The sequence below is a fragment of the Gymnodraco acuticeps genome, unplaced genomic scaffold, assembly GCF_902827175.1.
Source record: "Gymnodraco acuticeps unplaced genomic scaffold, fGymAcu1.1, whole genome shotgun sequence".
Classification (NCBI taxonomy): domain Eukaryota; kingdom Metazoa; phylum Chordata; class Actinopteri; order Perciformes; family Bathydraconidae; genus Gymnodraco; species Gymnodraco acuticeps.
The window spans coordinates 4,776,111-4,795,872 of record NW_022990274.1 but is presented as its reverse complement, the minus strand read 5'-3'; the positions used below and the strand labels follow the sequence as shown (position 1 = coordinate 4,795,872).

Sequence of the window (19,762 nt, the reverse complement as noted above, 5' to 3'; positions counted from 1 at the left end):
CATTTCAGAAAGTTCTTCATAAAATTACAACACGCCACCACACAATTAAATAAAGAAGTAATAATAACAGTCCAATCAACAATTACATATAGAAAATATAGAAATCTGAAATCAAAATAAAATATAAAGTTAAAATAAAAGCCAGTTTATAAACACTAGTATTTATTGTAAATACATATGATCCTAAAACTTTAAATATTCTTCATAATCATTACTTCTTTATATAATCATACATTGTGTTATTTTTATTTTTAAAATAAAACAAGAATCTACCTTCAAAACCATATCTGTATTCGCTTGTGTGATGCATGTTATTGTCGATAAATCATCAGTCATCATGATAATATCTGGTTAAAGCGGATCTCCATGGAAGCAGCTTAAAGGGGCGGGGCCTCGCTGCTCTGACAGTGTAGACTAGAGGTTAGGATGGCGGCACACTGCTCATCTCTGTTCCTCCACAATGTATAGATTCTAACTGGATGAACTGGATTTGTGAGTCATCGGTGACCTCCATCAACACTTCTCTTCTCCAGAGGCAGAGCCATGCGTCTGTGGATGTGTGTGTTTTCTGCGCTGATCCTATGCGAAGATGGGAAAGCGAAGGGAGCGTTCACTCCGCCTGGACATCCTCTGCATATCAATGACGGCAACTTTTCAGACCGGGATCACATGAAACAAGAGGCTTTTCAGAACCAACAAGTGTTGCTCCCGCTGTCAGGTCTGTGTGGGCTTCACTGTGTCACCATCACCGCAATCTTATCGGTGTAAAACTGAGTAAACTGAACGTGTTTCGCTATTGTGCTTGATGTGTGTCATTAGAGCTGGGAATTAAATAACATTTCAGCAGGATAAGGATGTATGTCGAATTCTGCCATTAGTTGTTATTTCGACTTCATCACACATCACCATACCGTGTTTTTCTAATATATTTTAGTATAAATATCCTTTATTTAGTCGGATCAGACCATCTGTGCCAGGATTTACTTGCATATCCTCTGATCATGAGTAGCCTAATAATAAGTGGCGTGGGAGCTTGCTGCTGTCCCCTCATGACTAACGGTTTGTCCATCTGTTCCTATTTATCTGCAGCATCACTACCAAGTTAACAATGTGCATTTGCAATATTATCACAATATTAACATCGTAAATTATTGGGAACATTTTCATAAAAGCACAAAAAGGCTACTTATAAAAGTACATTTTGTTTTGGGTGTTCAAAAAGCATGACAGAAGGCCCATAATGTTACTAACTGCATTATCGTTTTAATCAAATCAAATGTTAGCAGACTCATTCTTCTCTCCAGCAAGTTGTTCCCTTTTTCAAGTTATTCAATTTATGTGCTTTTGTGATTTTCAAAGAAGAAAACCCCCCTGCCCCCCCCCACAGAGTGCATCTCTCTGTGTTCATCAGTCACACACAGATGCATGCACTTGTCATGACAATGTTCTTGTTCACAGCTGAGTGGCGGAGAGGACAGAAAGAGCGATTTGTGACCCTTTTTCATCAACTGATTCATGATTAATTCATGCTGCTGTAGGAGTACATTACCATCCGTCATCACATGATCCTCATAGTCTGTGTTGTTGACTGAAGCACTTGGAAATGCACCCAAGCATGCTGTTGTCCCACTGTATTTTTTGCTATGTTTATAAATGTCATGTTCTTATATGTTGTATGTCAGGGACTACGGATGGAAATTAGCTCAAAGCTCAAATCTGGCATTTTTACACTTGAAGCATTATTTGTCTTAAGTGTTCATTAATGTGCATTGTCCCTATTCAAATAAACAATTAAATGAAATGAAGGTTAAGGCAAGGCAAGGCAATTTATATAGCACTTTTCAGCACGTGGCGATTCAAATTGCTTTACAAAAAAGACATTTAAGAACAAATACAGCATAAATACATTATTAAATGGCATTTAAAAACAGGCATAAAAAGCAAAGATAATGAAATAAAATAAATAAATAAACACAGCAGGTACAGACTAAAAGGCATACTGTAGTGTGAGTATGACCAGCTCAATTAAAAGCAGCGGCAAATGCGTTTTTAGTCTGGATTTGAAAATCGTAAGTGTTTCAGCACGATTTGGGTAGTTTGTTCCAGATTGTTGGGGCATAATAACTAAAAGCTGCTTTTCCATGTTTAGTTGTTATTCTCGGAACAGAGAGCAGACCCGACCCAGAAGACCTGAGACTCCTGGATGCTTAAGCCATAGTGATGGAGTAGGTCCTCTATATACCTCGGTCCTAAGCCATTTAGTGATTTAAAAACTAGCAGTAGTATTTTAAAATCAATTCTTTGGCAGACTGGAAGCCAATGTAATGATCTCAGAACCGGAGTGATGTGATCCACTTTTCTAGTGTCAGTGAGCAGCTACTCGAGCAGCAGCGTTCTGAATCAGCTGCAGCTTTCTGATCGATTTTTTAGTGAGCCCTGTGAATACACTATTACAGTAGTCGAGTCTACTGAAAATGAAAGCATGGACAAGTTTTTGTAAATCCTGCTGTGACATTAGTTTTGTAATCCTTGATATATTCTTCAGGTGGTAGTATGCAGACCTAATGACTGTTGTAATGTGACTGTTAAAATTCAGGTCTGAGTCCATCACAACACCCAGATTTCTTGCTTTGTGAGTTACTTTGTAGTCTGCCGACTGAAGCTCTGTGATTACTTTTAATCGGTCCTTCTTTGCTCCAAAAACAATGATCTCAGTTTTTTGTTTGTTCAATTGGAGAAAGAGTCATCCAGTCAGTGATGTGCTCAATGCACGTTTGCTCAGTGTTCTAATCGGAGAGTAGTCTCCCGGTGTAATTTTAAAATAAATCTGGGTGTCGTCTGCATAGATGTGATAGCTTAGATCAGTGGTTCTCAAATGGGGGTACGCGGACCCCTAGGGGTACGTTGGAGTACTGCAGGGGGTACGTGAGATTTTTTTTATGTTAATGATAAAAAAAAGAAGATAAATATACCAATTTTAGGAAAAGTAACGAAGTTTGAGCAGTGTGGGTGTTATATTGATATACTAGAGTTACACATATTTCAAGACACGAAGTGTAATAACTGCAGTTAGCCTCCCTGTCAGAATGACAAAGATCCTCAGTGAAGCACAAGCCCATGTTTCTCACTATATTGTAAGTACAACTTATTAAAAAGATCAGTTCAATGCAACTAATGTCGTCTTAGTGTTATTGCACGATGTTACAATTGGTTTGCAATGAATTTAGTGATGGATTGTAAACATTTTAAATGTAGCATTTAAGTGTTTCTCAGTTACAATGTTGTTGTTTTAATAAATCAGACACTGATGGTGCAGCACTGCACTGGACCTGTTTGTATAGGCTTTTTTCCCCAACAAATAGTTGTTGCGCTGATCAGGGGGTACTTGGCTGCATTTTTTTTTCAAAGGGGGTACATTATTGAAAAAAGTTTGAGAATCACTGGCTTAGATCACTGTTTTTAATAATTTGAGCCAGTGGTAGCATATAAATATTAAAAAACAAAGGTCCTAAGATGGAGCCTTGAGGAACCCCGCATGACATATTTATCAGGGTTGATTTGTAATTGCTTATTGAGACAACGTTTGTTCTGTCCTTCAAGTAGGAGCTAAACCAGTTTAGAGCTGTTGCTGAAACTCCCACCCAGTTTTCAAGACGGTCTAGCAATATGTTGTGGTCAACAGTATCAAAGGCAGCGCTGAGATCTAATAATACTAACACTGATATTCTGCCACTGTCTGTGTTCAAATGGATGTCATTTAAGACCTTTACAAGTGAAGTCTCAGTGCTGTGGTTAGGTCTAAAGCCCGACTGAAACACATCAAAACCATCAGTTAAAAACATGAAAGTACTCAACTGTTGAAAAACAGCTTTTTCAATCAATTTGCTTAAAAAGGGAAGGTTTGATATTGGCCTGTAGTTATTCATTATGGTTGCGTCTAGGTTATGCTTTTTTAGGAGCGGTTTAATTATTGCAGTTTTCAGGGCCTGTGGAAATACACCTGATTGAAGAGACTTGTTTACTATGTGAAGTATATCTGAGGCCAAGCAATGAAAAACGGTTTGGAAAAATCCTGTCGGGATGATGTCGAGGCTACAGGAGGAGGATTTCAGATGTTGGATAATGTCTTCTAGGTCTTTAGCATTTATCAGACGGAATTGTGACATGGTGTCTGAAATGGCTTTAGGTGGGCACAGGGACAACACATTTGCTGTACCTGATGCAGAGGCACTGACTGCTTGTCTAATTTGCATGATTTTGTCACTGAAAAAGGAGGCAAAATCATTGCAGGCCCTGGTGGATAGAAATTCTGAGGCCATCGACACTGGGGGGTTTGTTAGTCTGTTGACGGTAGCAAACAAGGCACGTGAGTTGTTTTTATTTGTTTTTAAGGTTGTTACTCATGGTTAGCTAAGGAAACAGTAATAGTTAACACTCGGTAAACAGTCACAGTTATGTTGTAGCAATTAGTTGCTGTTGTTCATGTCTTTTAAACATAAACATGTGTCCCCTCTGTGTACGTTTCGGCAAAAAAGATTACCTCACTTTTTTGTCCTGATCCATTTATATAAAAACCTGTCTGAAAATGAACTGATCAGATTTTTGCCACTTTATGATGTCATAACGATTTTTTTGGCTTGTGTAACCATTAGCCAATAACCAACCAAGGTACCAGTAGCCACTACCCAAGCATCACTATTTGACTCCCTCCCCTAAAACAGGCTAAAAAACACCTATTTTCTGGAACCAGATGGTCAGTTCTCCCATGCTGAGATTAACATCTTCATTGTTGCCCTTTACATTTGGAGACAGACTTTAAGATTGAATAAGTTCCCCCAGTGGAGGATTGTAACTACCCTAACAGGACTGGTGGTTGCTCAGACATTACATCTTCTTGACACCCCTCTGTCGCTGACACCCTAAGCATCTTTTGTCAGTTTGATTAGATATTGCTGACTCGTGCTTGAGGCCTGGTGGCCCACATATCAAAGGGTTCTCTTGTGTTTGTCTCCATCAGTGGAATGTATGGCCTAATTCCAACACACAAACATGCATGTATGTGGGGTAGGTGAGGGGTCAGCAGAGATAAGTCCCTGTTGGACCATCTGTTTACGCTGACTGGTTGTCTCACAGAACTGACTGGTCAACATGGTTGTGCTTGTCCCTGTTCATCTTGATTTTGTTGTCAAGATAATATGTAACGCTATAATTCCTTGATATGTCAGCCAATGCAAATTGCAATGTGTTAAGCCACAAATAATTGTGTTTTTGATTCATAACAGCTTGCCGTTCTCTTATTTACCGCCTTCATTTCTGGGTCACGTAGCTCTGTCATTTGTCGTTTGACATAGCAAGGGTTATCTAACAAAGGGTTTGATATCTCTGGAGTTATGAATTTTCTTTACTGGATGAGTGCTGTCATTTGCCCAATAATAACAGTATTCAAGCCAAATCACACACAACATGGGATCTATTTGTCATCTGCTCGGCAGCCTTGAGCAGCCCATTTCAATCCACTTCATAAACCTCTTTGTGCCATGGTTCAGTTCGCCAAATGGGGAGATTATAGTAATCTGGCACGAAACACCTCCACTTCAGATTTAGTGACCCCCTTCTGTTATGTTTGGCCATAGACACACATCAAGATGACTCTTCCAAAACAAGCATCCTCATGTCCATCTGCACTGGTGTATGTATCCCAGTGGGCGGACACTAACACTGCCAAATGTAGTGTTTAATATTGTGGCTGAAAATAAAGGCCCTCCTGGCAGCTTCAGGCATCTGTCTGCTCCTGATCAAAGGGAATTGTTATGGGGGTAATTATATAGCTGCTATAATTATATAGCTGCTAAAAGACCTGCAATAGCTTCATTGAAGACTAATGAAGCCAGGCTTTATGCTACTAGCAATATTTGAGAAAGTGCTAAAACCAGATAATCAGACCAAAAAACACCTACTGTAATTGTCAAATTGTCCCCATTTAAGAGTTCTTTACGACATTATGACCAGTAAAATTGCTGCTTTAGCAATGTTTCAGCATTTAGTTAGTGATCAAATGTGCAATAAGGACCTTTTTATGGACTGCTAGCACTAAATAACTTCTGTAACTGGAGGCTGGATGATGAGCTGGCTGCTGAGATGTATGGCTCCATTTTCCGGGCCACACTGTATTGGAGCAGTACATTTCAGTAGAGAATATTTATAGCAGGGCAGTAGGTGAAGGAAGATAGTTTGGTGCTGGCAGAGATTTGCACCTCTGAAAAGTACTCTCAGTACGGAGGAGTTTCTATGAAGCAGTGTTCAGTAACTTTACGAGCAGTTGTTATGGGGCCTTTGTTCCAGATTTAACCAACTAGTCTTATACAGTATATATATTATATTATTATATTGATATATATCAAAATATGAGGTTATGTTTTCGGCTTTGTAAATTGATGTTTGGGAGCAGGATTAGAGAAAATCACTGGCTCAATTCTAATGGGGCGAGGAAGAAAAAATAGCATTAACATGCATTATTTCATGCAATGTGGCCTTTGCGGGGCTCTCTGAGTGCGCTTTATTTGTATTTAGTTTGTTGTCATTATTGAGCTGTTTTAAGCTAGTTCTATGCTATGAACTCATGAATGCAGGTGTTAGGAATACCAAACCTGCACATAACATCACATTTAAAGTTGCATTAATTGACTTTTTGGCCACTTAAGGGCAGCAGAAGGAGATACAAGTTACACACAGTTGCCTATTTACAGCTCCACATTAGCATTCATGAGAGTAACCTGACACAAATCCAATATTGACTCACAATATCCGGAGAGAAATGTCTGTCTCTTTAGCTGCTAAAGGCTCCTCTGTGGTCACCAGCTATCAGCTCATTATGTCCTGCTGCTAGGAGAAGCTAATGGAATCATTTCCCCAAAAATGTAGAAACATTAACAAACCAAATAACCTATTAAAATGGCATGACTGATATTGTAACAACATTTTTATTTATAATATAAATAATTTCAACTTAAATGTGATACCCCCTTTTTAAATGCAGTCATTTGATAAAATCAAGGAGACCAAAAGACTCAGTTAAAAAAGAAAACATTTCATGGAGATCACTGAAGTTTTTGTTATTTTCTGATAGTTTCTTTATATCCACTCTGTTCTAATAAACCATCCTTCTATTTCCAAATTGATTTCTGTTTAATGCATTAAACAAGCACATGTTTCAACTTTACATAATCCGTCAAAATGCTTACATTAGCAGTTAAATAATCGGCTGCAAGGTACGCCGTTATCAAGGCTTGTTGTAAGTGGAAAGTCAGTGAAGTTGCAGGTTTCTCACTGTTTAATAACTGATACCCATTGATCAATGTTGAGGAAGTGTATACATGGCCACTATTGATTCAAATGGCCATGGGACTCACTATTGGGAGTTGCTGCACTGTGTGAGTGACTAATTGGGCTTGTGGTTAAGGTGACACATCTACATTAGAAACAGATTATCAGGGAACTACTTGAAAACATATAATGATTAGGGCTGCAGAATTGGAATCACATTATTGGAAATATGTACTTTAGTTACCCGTCTGCATGCTGATGTAACTTAACATTGTCTTGTTAATGGCCATTTTTAACATTTGGTTTTTGTGTCCACCTCTGTAAAATAAACTGGGAATAATCGATTCATAACCTTGAGGGATTCTGCAAATTACTTCTCGTTTTTTTGGTGCCAATAACGTCCTGTCTAGGTTAATTGCAAATGCAGCCAACTCCATTCTGTTAAAGTGTCACACTGCATAAAGGGGGTGGACTAAATAATAAGGGATTTGGCATTTTGTCAGAAGTGTCAGTTTTGAGACCATTTGTAGTGTTAAAGTGGACTACATCATATTGTAAGATATTATGGTTAAAAAACACCATGTCGATAATGTGCAACTTGAATAAGTATCAAGGTTCTTGCTCAATTGTAAATACATTTTTATAGAATCAGTTATCTTTCCCCAACCACCCAGTTATTTTCTTAACCTGATCTTTATTCCCCCCCCCCCCAGATCCTGCTTTTAACCTGAAGGTCCAGGTGAACAACGTGCTGAGTCGTGAGTCCCTGAGCCAGGCGCTGGTGGAGGTCTACATCAACTACACCCTGTTCACCACTGCCCTCACTGGGGGGGACGGCAGCGTTCTGCTTCACGTTCCTTACCAAACTGGAACAACAATCACACTTGTGGCCAGTAAGGATGGCTATATCTGCACACTGCTGCCGTGTAAAACCGACCCAATGCCAAGTAAGATATCTCATGTTTGAATCACCACAGATAATGAGCTTTATGGAGCATCATCCTGGGCTCTCACCATCAAGGAGAGTACTTTTAGACTGCCCAGAATAGAGGAAATGTTTTCAATTCACTGGCTACAGTACACTTCATCATGACAGTTTATTTCTCTTTGCGCTCTGCCTGTTGAGGTCAAACCCAACCAATTACATAATTTCCCCCTCTGAAAAATTATATAACTACACTTGTGTGTGTTTACTGAACCCTGTCTCCTAGTCCTACGATGGAACATTCCTATACAACTAAACTGCATTCTCAATTGCATTTACAGGAATATGTATTGTCTGCTATATTATGGTCGCAGTATTAAACCAATGGTCAACGTTAAACATAAACGTAACAAAACAGTTTTTTTTTTTTTTAAAAACGGTTTGGGAAAAGAACATGACTGGCTTAAACTTGAACTCTTGTTACATAATTTAAATAACAGAAGTCCTGTGTTTGCTTCACCAATCTTTCCACCAAAACATCCTTTTTCCCCAGACTTCTTTAGAAAAGTACATGTGTCAATTCAAGAGAAACCTAGTCTGGAACAAAATGTGTTTCTCTTTGAATGTCTTTTGCGAAAAGCAGGCTGGTTTATTGGACACAAAAGTCACATGTAACTGTCGGTGAATCCGTAAACACAAAAAAGGATGGATAGTATATTTTCCTTCTTTTATCAGGTCATGTAAAAAACGAATTTGACATGAGGTATAAGCTTTACATCCTTGTGATTTTCATTGTTGTTGTTGTTGTTGCAATACCAAGTTTAGCCTCACCTCTCTGCATTTCACACCATATTAGGCAGAGCACCCAAGCGAAACACCTGGGATCATTATATAACCTGTGCACATATGGAATGTGTGTCGTCTTCTGTTGCCCCTTCTGTTTTCCAATGACAGAAAATAACTAAATCATGATCCATTGTTTTTATGGTCAAAGATGATATAAGCTTGCTTTTGTGTAAAGCTTGATAGAAAAACATATCACACTGCCATCTAGTGGAAGAAACTTTGTGCATCACATTGAAGTGCTTTTTGCTAATTGTGTATTTTTCCTCTATTTTTAACATTTCTGCAGTATTTTCCTCCTTGACCATGTCACTGCTTGGTCTGAACCAGGGGGACATCTGGCTCTATGATGATTCCGTCCTGATCACTGGCAAAACATCTGGTAATGTATATATTGTTAGAGTCACTTTCTTTCTTGCTAATTATTTTTTCTGTATTTGATTCTCAGTGCAAGCATTGATTAAAGTGACATATTCAATTAGCCAAAGACAGCTGCACTACAAATGATTTACAAAGCACATTTTCAAACTGTAATTGATCATGTTTTCCCTTCATTTGCAGATGCTTCTTCAAAGCCTGTTGTCCAGTTTCCCAAGAGCCTTCTGAATCTGAGCGACAGCAGTAATGCCACGGCTGTCAGAGCCTACCTGACCGTCCCGAAGCTGCCGGCAGAGGAGGATGGCTTCCAGAACACTCTGGGCATCATGAGCACTAAATCAGGTAGACAACATTTTGAAAAAACATTCATTTTTCATCTGAGGCTTTAATAATCAGATTTAAACAATAACCATGTAAACTGGAACCATGTATCTAAGGCGTTTATGTGTGAATAAACACTACGTATATGTATGTGTTTATTTTATTCAAGACTATTTCAATCCTTCTCAAGCATCACCTACTTTGTTGTTAAGGATACGTTGGTTTGGAGTTGAGTCCGGTGGCAGCTGTCAGTGTGCAGCTCTTCTCAGGAGACACTGAGTTACATGTGAGGGGGGGGGGCATTCAGATCAGCCTCAGCATTCCTGACAGCCGCGGACTCCAGACCTCCGAGGTTGTTCCGGCCTGGTTCTTTAACCGGACTACTGGTAAGTTGAAATCACAATCAGACTAGCCCATTTTTATTTTAGGAGAGTAAGGAGATAAAGTAAGGTTTATTGTATGGCCTCTACTTGGAAATGTAGCTTAATATAACAGTGCAGCGAGGTCGTATTTTTGGAGGCCGACCCGGAAGTTAACATCGCAAGCAATTTGAAACATTACTGACCCAGCCCTAGGCAGCACAGAGAGACGTAGCTTAGTAGTATTTCCACATCTCTGTAGGCCATAAACTGTACTGTATACAGTCATTAACAGACATGCACCATTACTAAAACGCTTTTTATATCACGGGCAAAATATAGCCTAATTTGATCTCAAGAAGTACTAGTACAGTCTGAAAATGTTCACAATTGATGACAATCCATGTGCAAAACAGTTGATGAACAGCCTAAGCTATGCTTTTCTGATCTCTTGGGTACAACAACTCATTTACCTTCTTTGTTCTCACACTCCCTGGCAAGTTCCAAATTGGAATGAATGACTTTTCAACAAATGTTTTGACTTTGCAAAGTCATTCAGTTGGCCGGAATCGACATCTATCAAAAAGAAAGGCTTTAGCAAACCGTTTATAGTCATCTTTGTAAGAAGATGTCAAATTATGAAATTCAAATATAGAACTTACATGTTTTAAACTCAATTTACTGTCCTTTATTTAATTTGTTATAATGTATACTGTAAATCTGGTGCCACCACTATAGAGAGAATACAGTTGGAGCCTCATGTGTAGAACCCGGTGCATTTGTATTACATTTTTTACTGAAATATGTATTTGCTGCCATCTTTGCCATATTTTTGTCAAGTGAAAAGTCAAAACAATCTCATTTTGGGTGAACCAAAGTGTTTTCATTTATGTTCCCTTCTCATTAACCTTCAATGTCTTTGGAAAGTAATAAGCTGATTTACTTGAACATCTAACAGGATTTTGTTGTTTGTGGGTAATTGAAGAAAGATTTATACAAACTAGTGTTTGTCTTGTTGTTTATCTCTAGGTGGATGGATGAGGAAGGGGCTGGGGACAGTGGTGTCAGTGGAGGGGAAGCTCATGTGGACATTCACTGCTCCTCACCTGGGTTACTGGATCGCTGCGCCTTTATCACCCAATAGAGGCAAGTGCTAACGCTAATGATCGTAAGCTTATGTAAAGTGTCTCAAGTGTTACTGATACTACCATCTTTGGCAATTAGCTGTATGGCAATGTAATGGTAATACATTGTACATAGTTGTGTTAATTTATGAAGTGATCATTTTGACAAACATATTCTATAATCATTTCAAATGGGCCTGGAACATACAAAAGCCTTGAGAGATGAGAAAAACTGCTCCAACAATTTCAAGTTGAATCTAAATTGTCTTCTCTCCTGTTTTATGCCAGGATAATCTTTCAATTGCATTTTTGTTTCCATCTTTGCAACATGTAGAGTTAGTAGGAAGGTTATATTTGCAAAACTACAGCTCTAGAAACAATTAAGAGACTACTTCAAATGTGTCTAAAATCGCAATCTCTACATGCATGGCCGTATCCACCATTGAGGTCACCGAGGTCCGGACCTCGGTAATATTTTCCGAGCTGTGTATAACAAAACTTGTGAAATAATTGCACTAAACGGGATTCTTTGTAGTACTTCCAATTACTGCCGATGGGGGCGCTGCATAACGACGTAGCCTCGATTAAAGCAAACAGAAGAAGACGACATGTATCAACAAACCACCGCAGCCCGGACTTGTATCGGAGCAGCGAAGGAGTGATGAAGTATCTAGAGATCTGAGTCCAGTGGGCTGCTTGTGTTTCTGTTCATCAGGACATCATATGACCAGCAAATCCTGTGTGAACGCTCTACGTTAGTCAGTGGACGTCCGACAACATGCACACTAACTTATATTGCAGCTACAGGCTATACTTTGGTTTAAATAGCGTGAATAAACAACACACTCTCACTCCCTAAGCGTCCAGGAGCGACGTTTGGTCAGTGTCCGTGGCGTCCAGTTGTGACGCTCCTAGGCTCCTTCAGCGTCATAAAGGGACGCAAATAGCTTTCAACTGATTGCAATGTATTCCCATCTGCGGCGGGATTTGACGCTCATGGAAGCACGGCATTCGTTTGTGTCGGCTGCCCTTAAAGGCAATGTGAGCGTCCATTCCCATTGGATAACGGAGAATTGTACACCCGGAAGTAAGTATTCCCCTTACTGTCGATTGATTTTACATTGATATCTGCACTACTCATCGACTAAAAAACACCAGATTATCCTTGTTAATTACACAACATTGATTGGTTTAAATTGTGTGCTATGCTTTTGTATTTTTCCCCTTCGATTCGGAGAAACAAATATTTTTTCGGAGTAAAGGATGGCAGAAGACACTACACTACCCAGAATCCCCAGCTATCGTTTGGACTACACCATGTGCTCTGTTTGACAAACCCGTTTTTTTTCACCATTCATTCCAATGGCTGGCGTCTATGTTACGTGATGTTCAAATTTCTCCCTGCAGAAAAAGAAAACATGGCCGAACTTCGTTTTATTCTCGGTGGAAAATGCCTATTTTAAAGTTAGTTTGGCCATTAAAATGCGTTTTGATGTCATTTGATGCGAGAAATATGAGTTGTTATTTCAGATTATGTGTGCAGTGGATGTACATGATCTTTAGTTTGCTAGTTATTACGAAGATTACTTCAGGAAATCGCGACGTTTTCATTGTTACCAAGGTGGTTGCTAGGGACACTGCTATCGATATTATTTCTGTTATGTTGTGTAACTGTTTAATGGTGTTATCTTTATTGCTACCCCCTTCCCCGTCAATGTATAGTGTTGGTCCACAGCGCAAACATATTAGTTTAACAAAATCCGCATCTAAAGATAGCCTACGTTATTTTTCCCTGTGCAATTCCAGTCTCACATCTCACAGCACATCGTCATTAACAAATACCGGAAACAGACCGAAAACATTTAAATAAAATAAAATAATACTTTATTCCGAGTGTGCTTGCTTTTCTCTTTGAAAGTCATCACATAACGGCATTGTAATACACGGTTCGGCTGCATTCAATATTACATATCTGCCGTAGTTCTGTATTTATAGAGCCCTGATGAGAAGACTTCTAGACAAACATGAGGAACTGAAAACGTGACGTGGATCATAAATATATCAGCCATTAAACAATATCTTACATTTCTTTTCACACAATACGTCTCCTTGCAGTATCAATACTAATTCGGCTGACTTTTATATTTGATCCAATTGGTAGATAGGCTGTATTTACACCATAAAGGTGCACAGCTGATATAAAGGGACACCTAGTGGTTAAAGCATGTTATTGAATTTCATTATTTTTATTATTAGATATTAATAGGATCCCTATAAAGTATATTAATTACTCGTTATTCTCTACTAATAGTTCACTAAAGACTGTATATAATTACTATTTTGCACATCCCTTTCAAGATTTCAAGATTTTCTAAGGTTTATTGACATATCATATAGGCCTACACAACTATGGTGTAGTTCTGCATTGAATGAAAAACTTGGGTCACAGGTTCCTCAATAGCGCATTACAAGACATCTATCAATATTTGTGCGTACCTCCAGCAATGTTAACTATGTTGAAGCACTTATTTTAACTGATATTATACATAATGTATTATACTCTTATAAGATGTATGTAGATATTTCATCTCCGGCCTTTCAGGTATTGAACAATCAATAAATAAAGAACACAGAATTGTTAAATATAAAAACACAGAATTTGTGTGATTATACTAAATTTACAAATAAACACCACTGCATATGTACAACTGTAACACATGCTGATGTAACGCAAATGTTTCCAACCTGGGATCAATAAAGTATATCTTATCTTAAGCTGATCGATGGCTACTGCCATATTTGCTAAATTTGCCTCTGAACCTTGACAAGTGCATGTTTCAGGCTTATCAATTAATGTAATGTAATGTAATGTTATCAATTAACAACAGGAGGGGTCAAAAACATAAGACCAGCTGTTAAATAAAGCTCTTCTGACCTTAGCTGGCATGTGTGTATATATATATATATATATATATATATTAATGCTGCCCATTATGGGCACAAGCAATTTTCACCCATTTATTAATTATATGTTTTACATTTGAGTGTTTCCTATCCCCTAAACCTCCAGGGATGTACACAGTTTAATACTGGCAACTTCTTATTATGGGAAATACGGTGGACCCGTTCAAATCCAGTTTTGGACAGTCTGCCGTGGTTCCATCCCATTTCAAGTGCTGTTGGAGAATCGGCGTAACCCTCGGAGCACACTCTCCAATCACAGAGCTTGAGGACTATCACGGGGTTTGTCAAACAGAGCACATGGTGTAGTCCAAACGATAGCTGGGGATTCTGGGTAGTGTAGTGTCTTCTGCCATCCTTTACTCCGAAAAAATATTTGTTTCTCCGAATCGAAGGGGAAAAATACAAAAGCATAGCACACAATTTAAACCAATCAATGTTGTGTAATTAACAAGGATAATCTGGTGTTTTTTAGTCGATGAGTAGTGCAGATATCACTGTAAAATCAATCGACAGTAAGGGGAATACTTACTTCCGGGTGTACAATTCTCCGTTATCCAATGAGAATGGACGCTCACATTGCCTTTAAGGGCAGCCGACACAAACGAATGCCGTGCTTCCATGAGCGTCAAATCCCGCCGCAGATGGGAATACATTGCAATCAGTTGAAAGCTATTTGCGTCCCTTTATGACGCTGAAGGAGCCTAGGAGCGTCACAACTGGACGCCACGGACACTGACCAAACGTCGCTCCTGGACGCTTAGGGAGTGAGAGTGTGTTGGAATAAACTAGCTAGAGAGCTACAGTTAATTACATTCATCCAATGTCAGAAGGATTACCTTTTCAAACGTATAATGCTTTTCTTTCATTTCAATTTGAGTAAAACATTGAAGATATAACATTGTATTGTTTTCTTTTTACACTGACTCAGATATAATGAAAAGACGTCAGTCGAAGCTCAGCGTTGGTAAGGAAGAGACAGGACAGGCAGAAAAAGAGAGAGAGAGAAAGTGATGGAAGTCAGGGAGGAACTGCAGGTACAGTCACACAAAATAATGTATGCTTAATAACCCTATCTATTTATCTATCTGGTTTATCTATAACAATAGTCTTTATTTACAATAGGCATAATTTTTAAACAACATACATCTATTGCAGTTATGATGTCATAATAACATACAATTGTATAAAACACAATTTGCTTACATCTTTGTTCTCTTTTGAGATTCAAACAAAACAGATTTAAATAAAACAAAAAGTGCAAACAAACAAGTGAAATGAACTAAAATGCTGAATTGCTTTTAATTCACTGGCAGGAGCGACAAGTGAGGAGGAGCAAAAAGTAAACAACGAGGGAGAGATTGAACAAAGAGAAAGAGTAGAGGACAGAGAGAGTAATGAACAGGAAGAAGACAGAGAGACTAAAGAAGATGGAAGAGAGGGGGCAGGTTATAGAAAGGAGAGAGACATGGAAAATGAATGTTGACAATGTGTTGTGATCATTTTAGCCTCTTCTGCATGTCCAGATCATTAATAGTAACAATCAACTGATTCTTATTATGTATTACACTTTAAAAAATAATTGATGCTGACATTGTCAGCCCACTGACATGGTTTGAAATCAATATATTATCCAATGTGTGACCCCCCACAGGACTTAAAAAGCACCTAACGAGATCATGAAAATCCCCAAAATCTCGGGGGGTATCCCCCGAACCCCCCTAACATGTTTGGACCTCGGTATTTAGGAAATCCTGGATACGGCCCTGTCTACATGTATGGCTTTACATTCCAGTGTCTGTTACATTCCAACACTGACACAGAGTCAGTAGTTTAGGGAATCAATTAAAAAAATAATTAATTTTACTCAAACATATACCTATCAATAGTAAAACCAGAGAAACTGATCATTTTGCAGTGGTCTCTTTATTTTTTTCAGAGCTTTATGTTTTTCTCGTATTTTTTTATTCGTAAACCGGCATTAAAAACATATTTATGATAATTTTGTTTAGAACAAAATGAATTGGCATTGCTATAAAAAATTAAATATCTTATTTAATGATCTTTTTGATGGTATTTTTTCCCCCAGCTTTTGGAAAATGACATTTAAGAAACTAAGAAAGATATTCCCTGGCAAACGCTTTTTAGAACCCAGTTTTTTTTTGGTTTGGATGTAATACTGAGTTTATTCATTTTTATTTATTATTGCATGTACGTATGTTTTATATTTTTCTGCCAAACTTATTTTTCTGACCATTTTTATGCTTTAGGTTTCTTTGGACTTGCCATCCCCATTGACTTCATCTTAAACCATTCATCTCTCCTGATGGTTGTCCTGGGAGGGATGCTTGTTATTATCATCTGTCTTCTGGTTGGGTTATTATGTAATCGCAGGTAAAAGAAACATTCAACTCATACTCCTCCATGAATACTATAAATTGTGATTTTGATTAGATATAAATATGTAAAACAAATACAAAATATCTCACCAGCTCACTGGGAGGGCAAAACATATATCAAAATATATCTCTATCCTCTAGGTAAGAACATTTGTTTTCATGGTTCTGAATAGTAATGTAGTTTTTAGTAAACACATATTGTAGTTTTGTTGCATATACAACTGTAATTCATGTTAAAATAACAAATTATAGCTTATCAATGTAAATGTTACTTAAATAACTTTAAAATTAATTTGAATTAACTACTAATTTACCACTTATTAGTTATGTTCACGTCAATGTAAGTGTTACCCATCATGTTCCGTGGTGTACTCCTTTAAAACCCCTTCAATATTAGTCAAATCTATATTTGCCCAATTGAGTGAACATTTGTATATTTGTACTGTGTAATCATGTAGAGTTTATGGATAAAGTTCTTACTATCATTAGCCTGGCACTGAATAAGACTCAACACACTTTGTATTGTCTGCAGACGTTCGCTCAGTGAACCTAAAACCAAGAAGATCCTACCAGCGGTGAGAAGAGACAAAACCACCTCCACATGTGACGATGAATTATTTGAAGAAGCTTCACTAGACTCCTCTCATCCACAGAATGGACTGAACCAAACCATTACAGGGAGGGGGGATAATCGGCACAATGGCAATGTCATACCCAACCCCAATGCCGTGGCCATTCGGGTGGAGTGTGGCGGAGTGGAGCTTAACCCTGACCTGAACGATCTGATGTGTCTGCATGACCCTACGGATCAGATCAGGGCTCCCGTCTCTCTGGCTGAGAATTTGTTCTTCTACAACCAGCCCATTGCCATTCTTCACGCCCCGGCATTCTTCCATTTGGAGGAACAGGCCCAGTGGAGCAAGTCGGCCGCTTCAGATCCACTGAGTAAAGACGAGTTCTCCCAGGCCCCGGCAAAAGGTTCCTCTGCCACCCAGAACCAGGAAGTGGAAACTGAGGACCAGTCCGAGGTTCTAGAGGAGGCATCAACTTCCTCCAACACATCCAGCGGTCACTTCAGCCTCACGGAGTCAGCATCGGTCCCAGGAACGTTGAATAAAATCCGGGGCAGCAGACGCTCCGTGCCCGCCTTGGGAGAGCTTTCTAAAATCCCATCGGCGCAGTCTCCAAGGGCCTGGTTTGTATCGATGGAGGGCAAACCTGCAGCTGAGATCCATTACGCAGTGTCTGATCAGCAGAGGAGACGGGGGCCGGCCGACAGTCGAGAAACCAGCTTAGACTCAGGAGTGGACATGAGCGAACTGAACCAGCCGTCTGGAAGGAGGGCTGTACCACTGGAGCGCAAAAACACTTTTATCAAAAGCTCATCCAGCAGTACACAAGGACCGCCACAGTAGAAACAGCTTTCTAAGTTCATACAAACAGCTATGGCATGTCATTTATTTAACTCATTGCTAATTGTTTTACATTAAAGGTGCAATGTGTGAGATATTCACATTGCAGAAGTATCATTTAAAACATTAAAACAATTAACAAACATCATCAGAAAGTGAAGAGATAACAATATTGACATTGTGTCAAAGACGTCTATGTTTTGAGTTGCAGATATTTGGGAAAAACAAGAGTTTGCCACTTTTGACATTGTTTTATACAGATTCATGTTTTCCAAATATTGGTACATCTCCCAGGGTTACCGCATGCTCTGTTCCCTTGCAGATTGGTCTCCAGGTGGCAAGAGGACAGGCGAATGTGCGGGTCAATCCCTTGTTTCTTGGTTTATTCTAATGACCAAACTATCAGGGCGTACATGAACCAAGCGTATACAGTAGGTCGATGCCACACATGAAGACTAAAAGATAGCTGTGTTATTTTGACCGGCTCTCACAGTAAGGTTTTTAAATTACTGATCAATTTAGATTATATGGACCCATAGGACAGGTGAAATACTGGCACCTATATCTGTGGGGCATGGCAAGGTGCCGATCCAGGTTTAGGGTTAGAGGCCCATCAGATTCCACACAGTCTGTGCGTGGAAGCTGTTGCACATGTACAAAATTGTAAAATGTCTTTAACCAGTATACTCCATTTTGCAAAGTGTCAGTGATCATTTCCTACCGATGAGTTGCATATTACCCTATGTATCTGTCTCCAACGGGACAGAGACACAATGTGATTGAGATGAATGAGGTCAGAATAACAGACGGACTACCATGGCTAACTGAACATGATTGAACTCTTGTTATTTTAACAATGTTCTTTAATTTGTATTTGATTTGCATATTTGTGTATGCATGTTTTTTGTGTACATCATCATGAGGTGAATCATTTCATTGTATTTTAATAAAATAAAGCTGACCTTGGTGACAAGTGTTTTTATTTGTTTACTTTAAAAAATACAGTGTAAAGCTATGTTTTGTTACTTATAATATATTGCAATAGCCAGATTTGAGTTAATGTATCTTTGAGATCTGCATTATTTAGCTTGTTTTTTTTATGACACATTTAACAACCTTAAGACCTGCAATGGAGATCATTCAGAAACTATTAAGACTTTGATAAAGTTGAAAACATATTGGATTATAAACATTACACAAACAGTGTCCCGTTACAACCGTAGTAAGGTCTCAAAAATATAACGTCATTTTCTGTCATGCGGTGTAGTGCTACCAAATCACATCACACAAATAATGGTAATGTGTTTTTTATACTACAACATTTATTTTTGAAGGAATATGCTCCTGGATAATTATGGTGAAGTTTTATTGCAAACAATATTAAATAACTGCACATTCTTACAGTTTAGGGCACCTGACCCAACACAACCTCACTCACTGGTCTCTTGCTAGTTTGGTATGCTTTCAAATAATCTTGGAGAATTGTTATTATTATATTCAATAACTTCATGTGTAGTGCTACTAGAATCACTTCATACAATAATGGTTTGGAGGAATATATTTTGTATTAATATGAAGATTTTTGTATGTAGTTATTGAGCCGTCATTTCCTCACCGTATAATTCTTTCTAATAAGTACCATAATTGATAAGCTACTTTAGCACATGTCCACGTCAGAGCAGCATGACGCCTTCTTGCAGTGCGCATTATGGGCTGT

General features: G+C 38.6%; 1 protein-coding gene across 1 annotated transcript; it reads left to right on the top strand.

Annotated features, from left to right (window-relative positions):
- The first annotated feature begins 400 nt into the window (after positions 1-400).
- On the top strand, positions 401-19,007 carry LOC117549534 (protein FAM171B-like). Its single transcript, XM_034221533.1, has 8 exons — positions 401-718; positions 8,037-8,270; positions 9,381-9,473; positions 9,653-9,811; positions 10,003-10,176; positions 11,179-11,295; positions 16,505-16,628; positions 17,166-19,007. Exons 1-8 carry the CDS (start codon positions 544-546, stop codon positions 18,046-18,048), a joined length of 1,959 nt encoding a protein of 652 aa, XP_034077424.1. The 5' UTR covers positions 401-543; the 3' UTR covers positions 18,049-19,007.
- Positions 19,008-19,762: the final 755 nt, after the last annotated feature.

Bases quoted from the DNA above. Each gene is read 5' to 3' on its own strand.
- LOC117549534 (XM_034221533.1), top strand. From the start codon at position 544: ATGCGTCTGTGGATGTGTGTGTTTTCTGCGCTGATCCTATGCGAAGAT. The intron at 10,177-11,178 runs GTAAGTTGAAAT...GTTTATCTCTAG, and splicing joins GTTCTTTAACCGGACTACTG to GTGGATGGATGAGGAAGGGG. The intron at 11,296-16,504 runs GCAAGTGCTAAC...TTTATGCTTTAG, and splicing joins GCCTTTATCACCCAATAGAG to GTTTCTTTGGACTTGCCATC.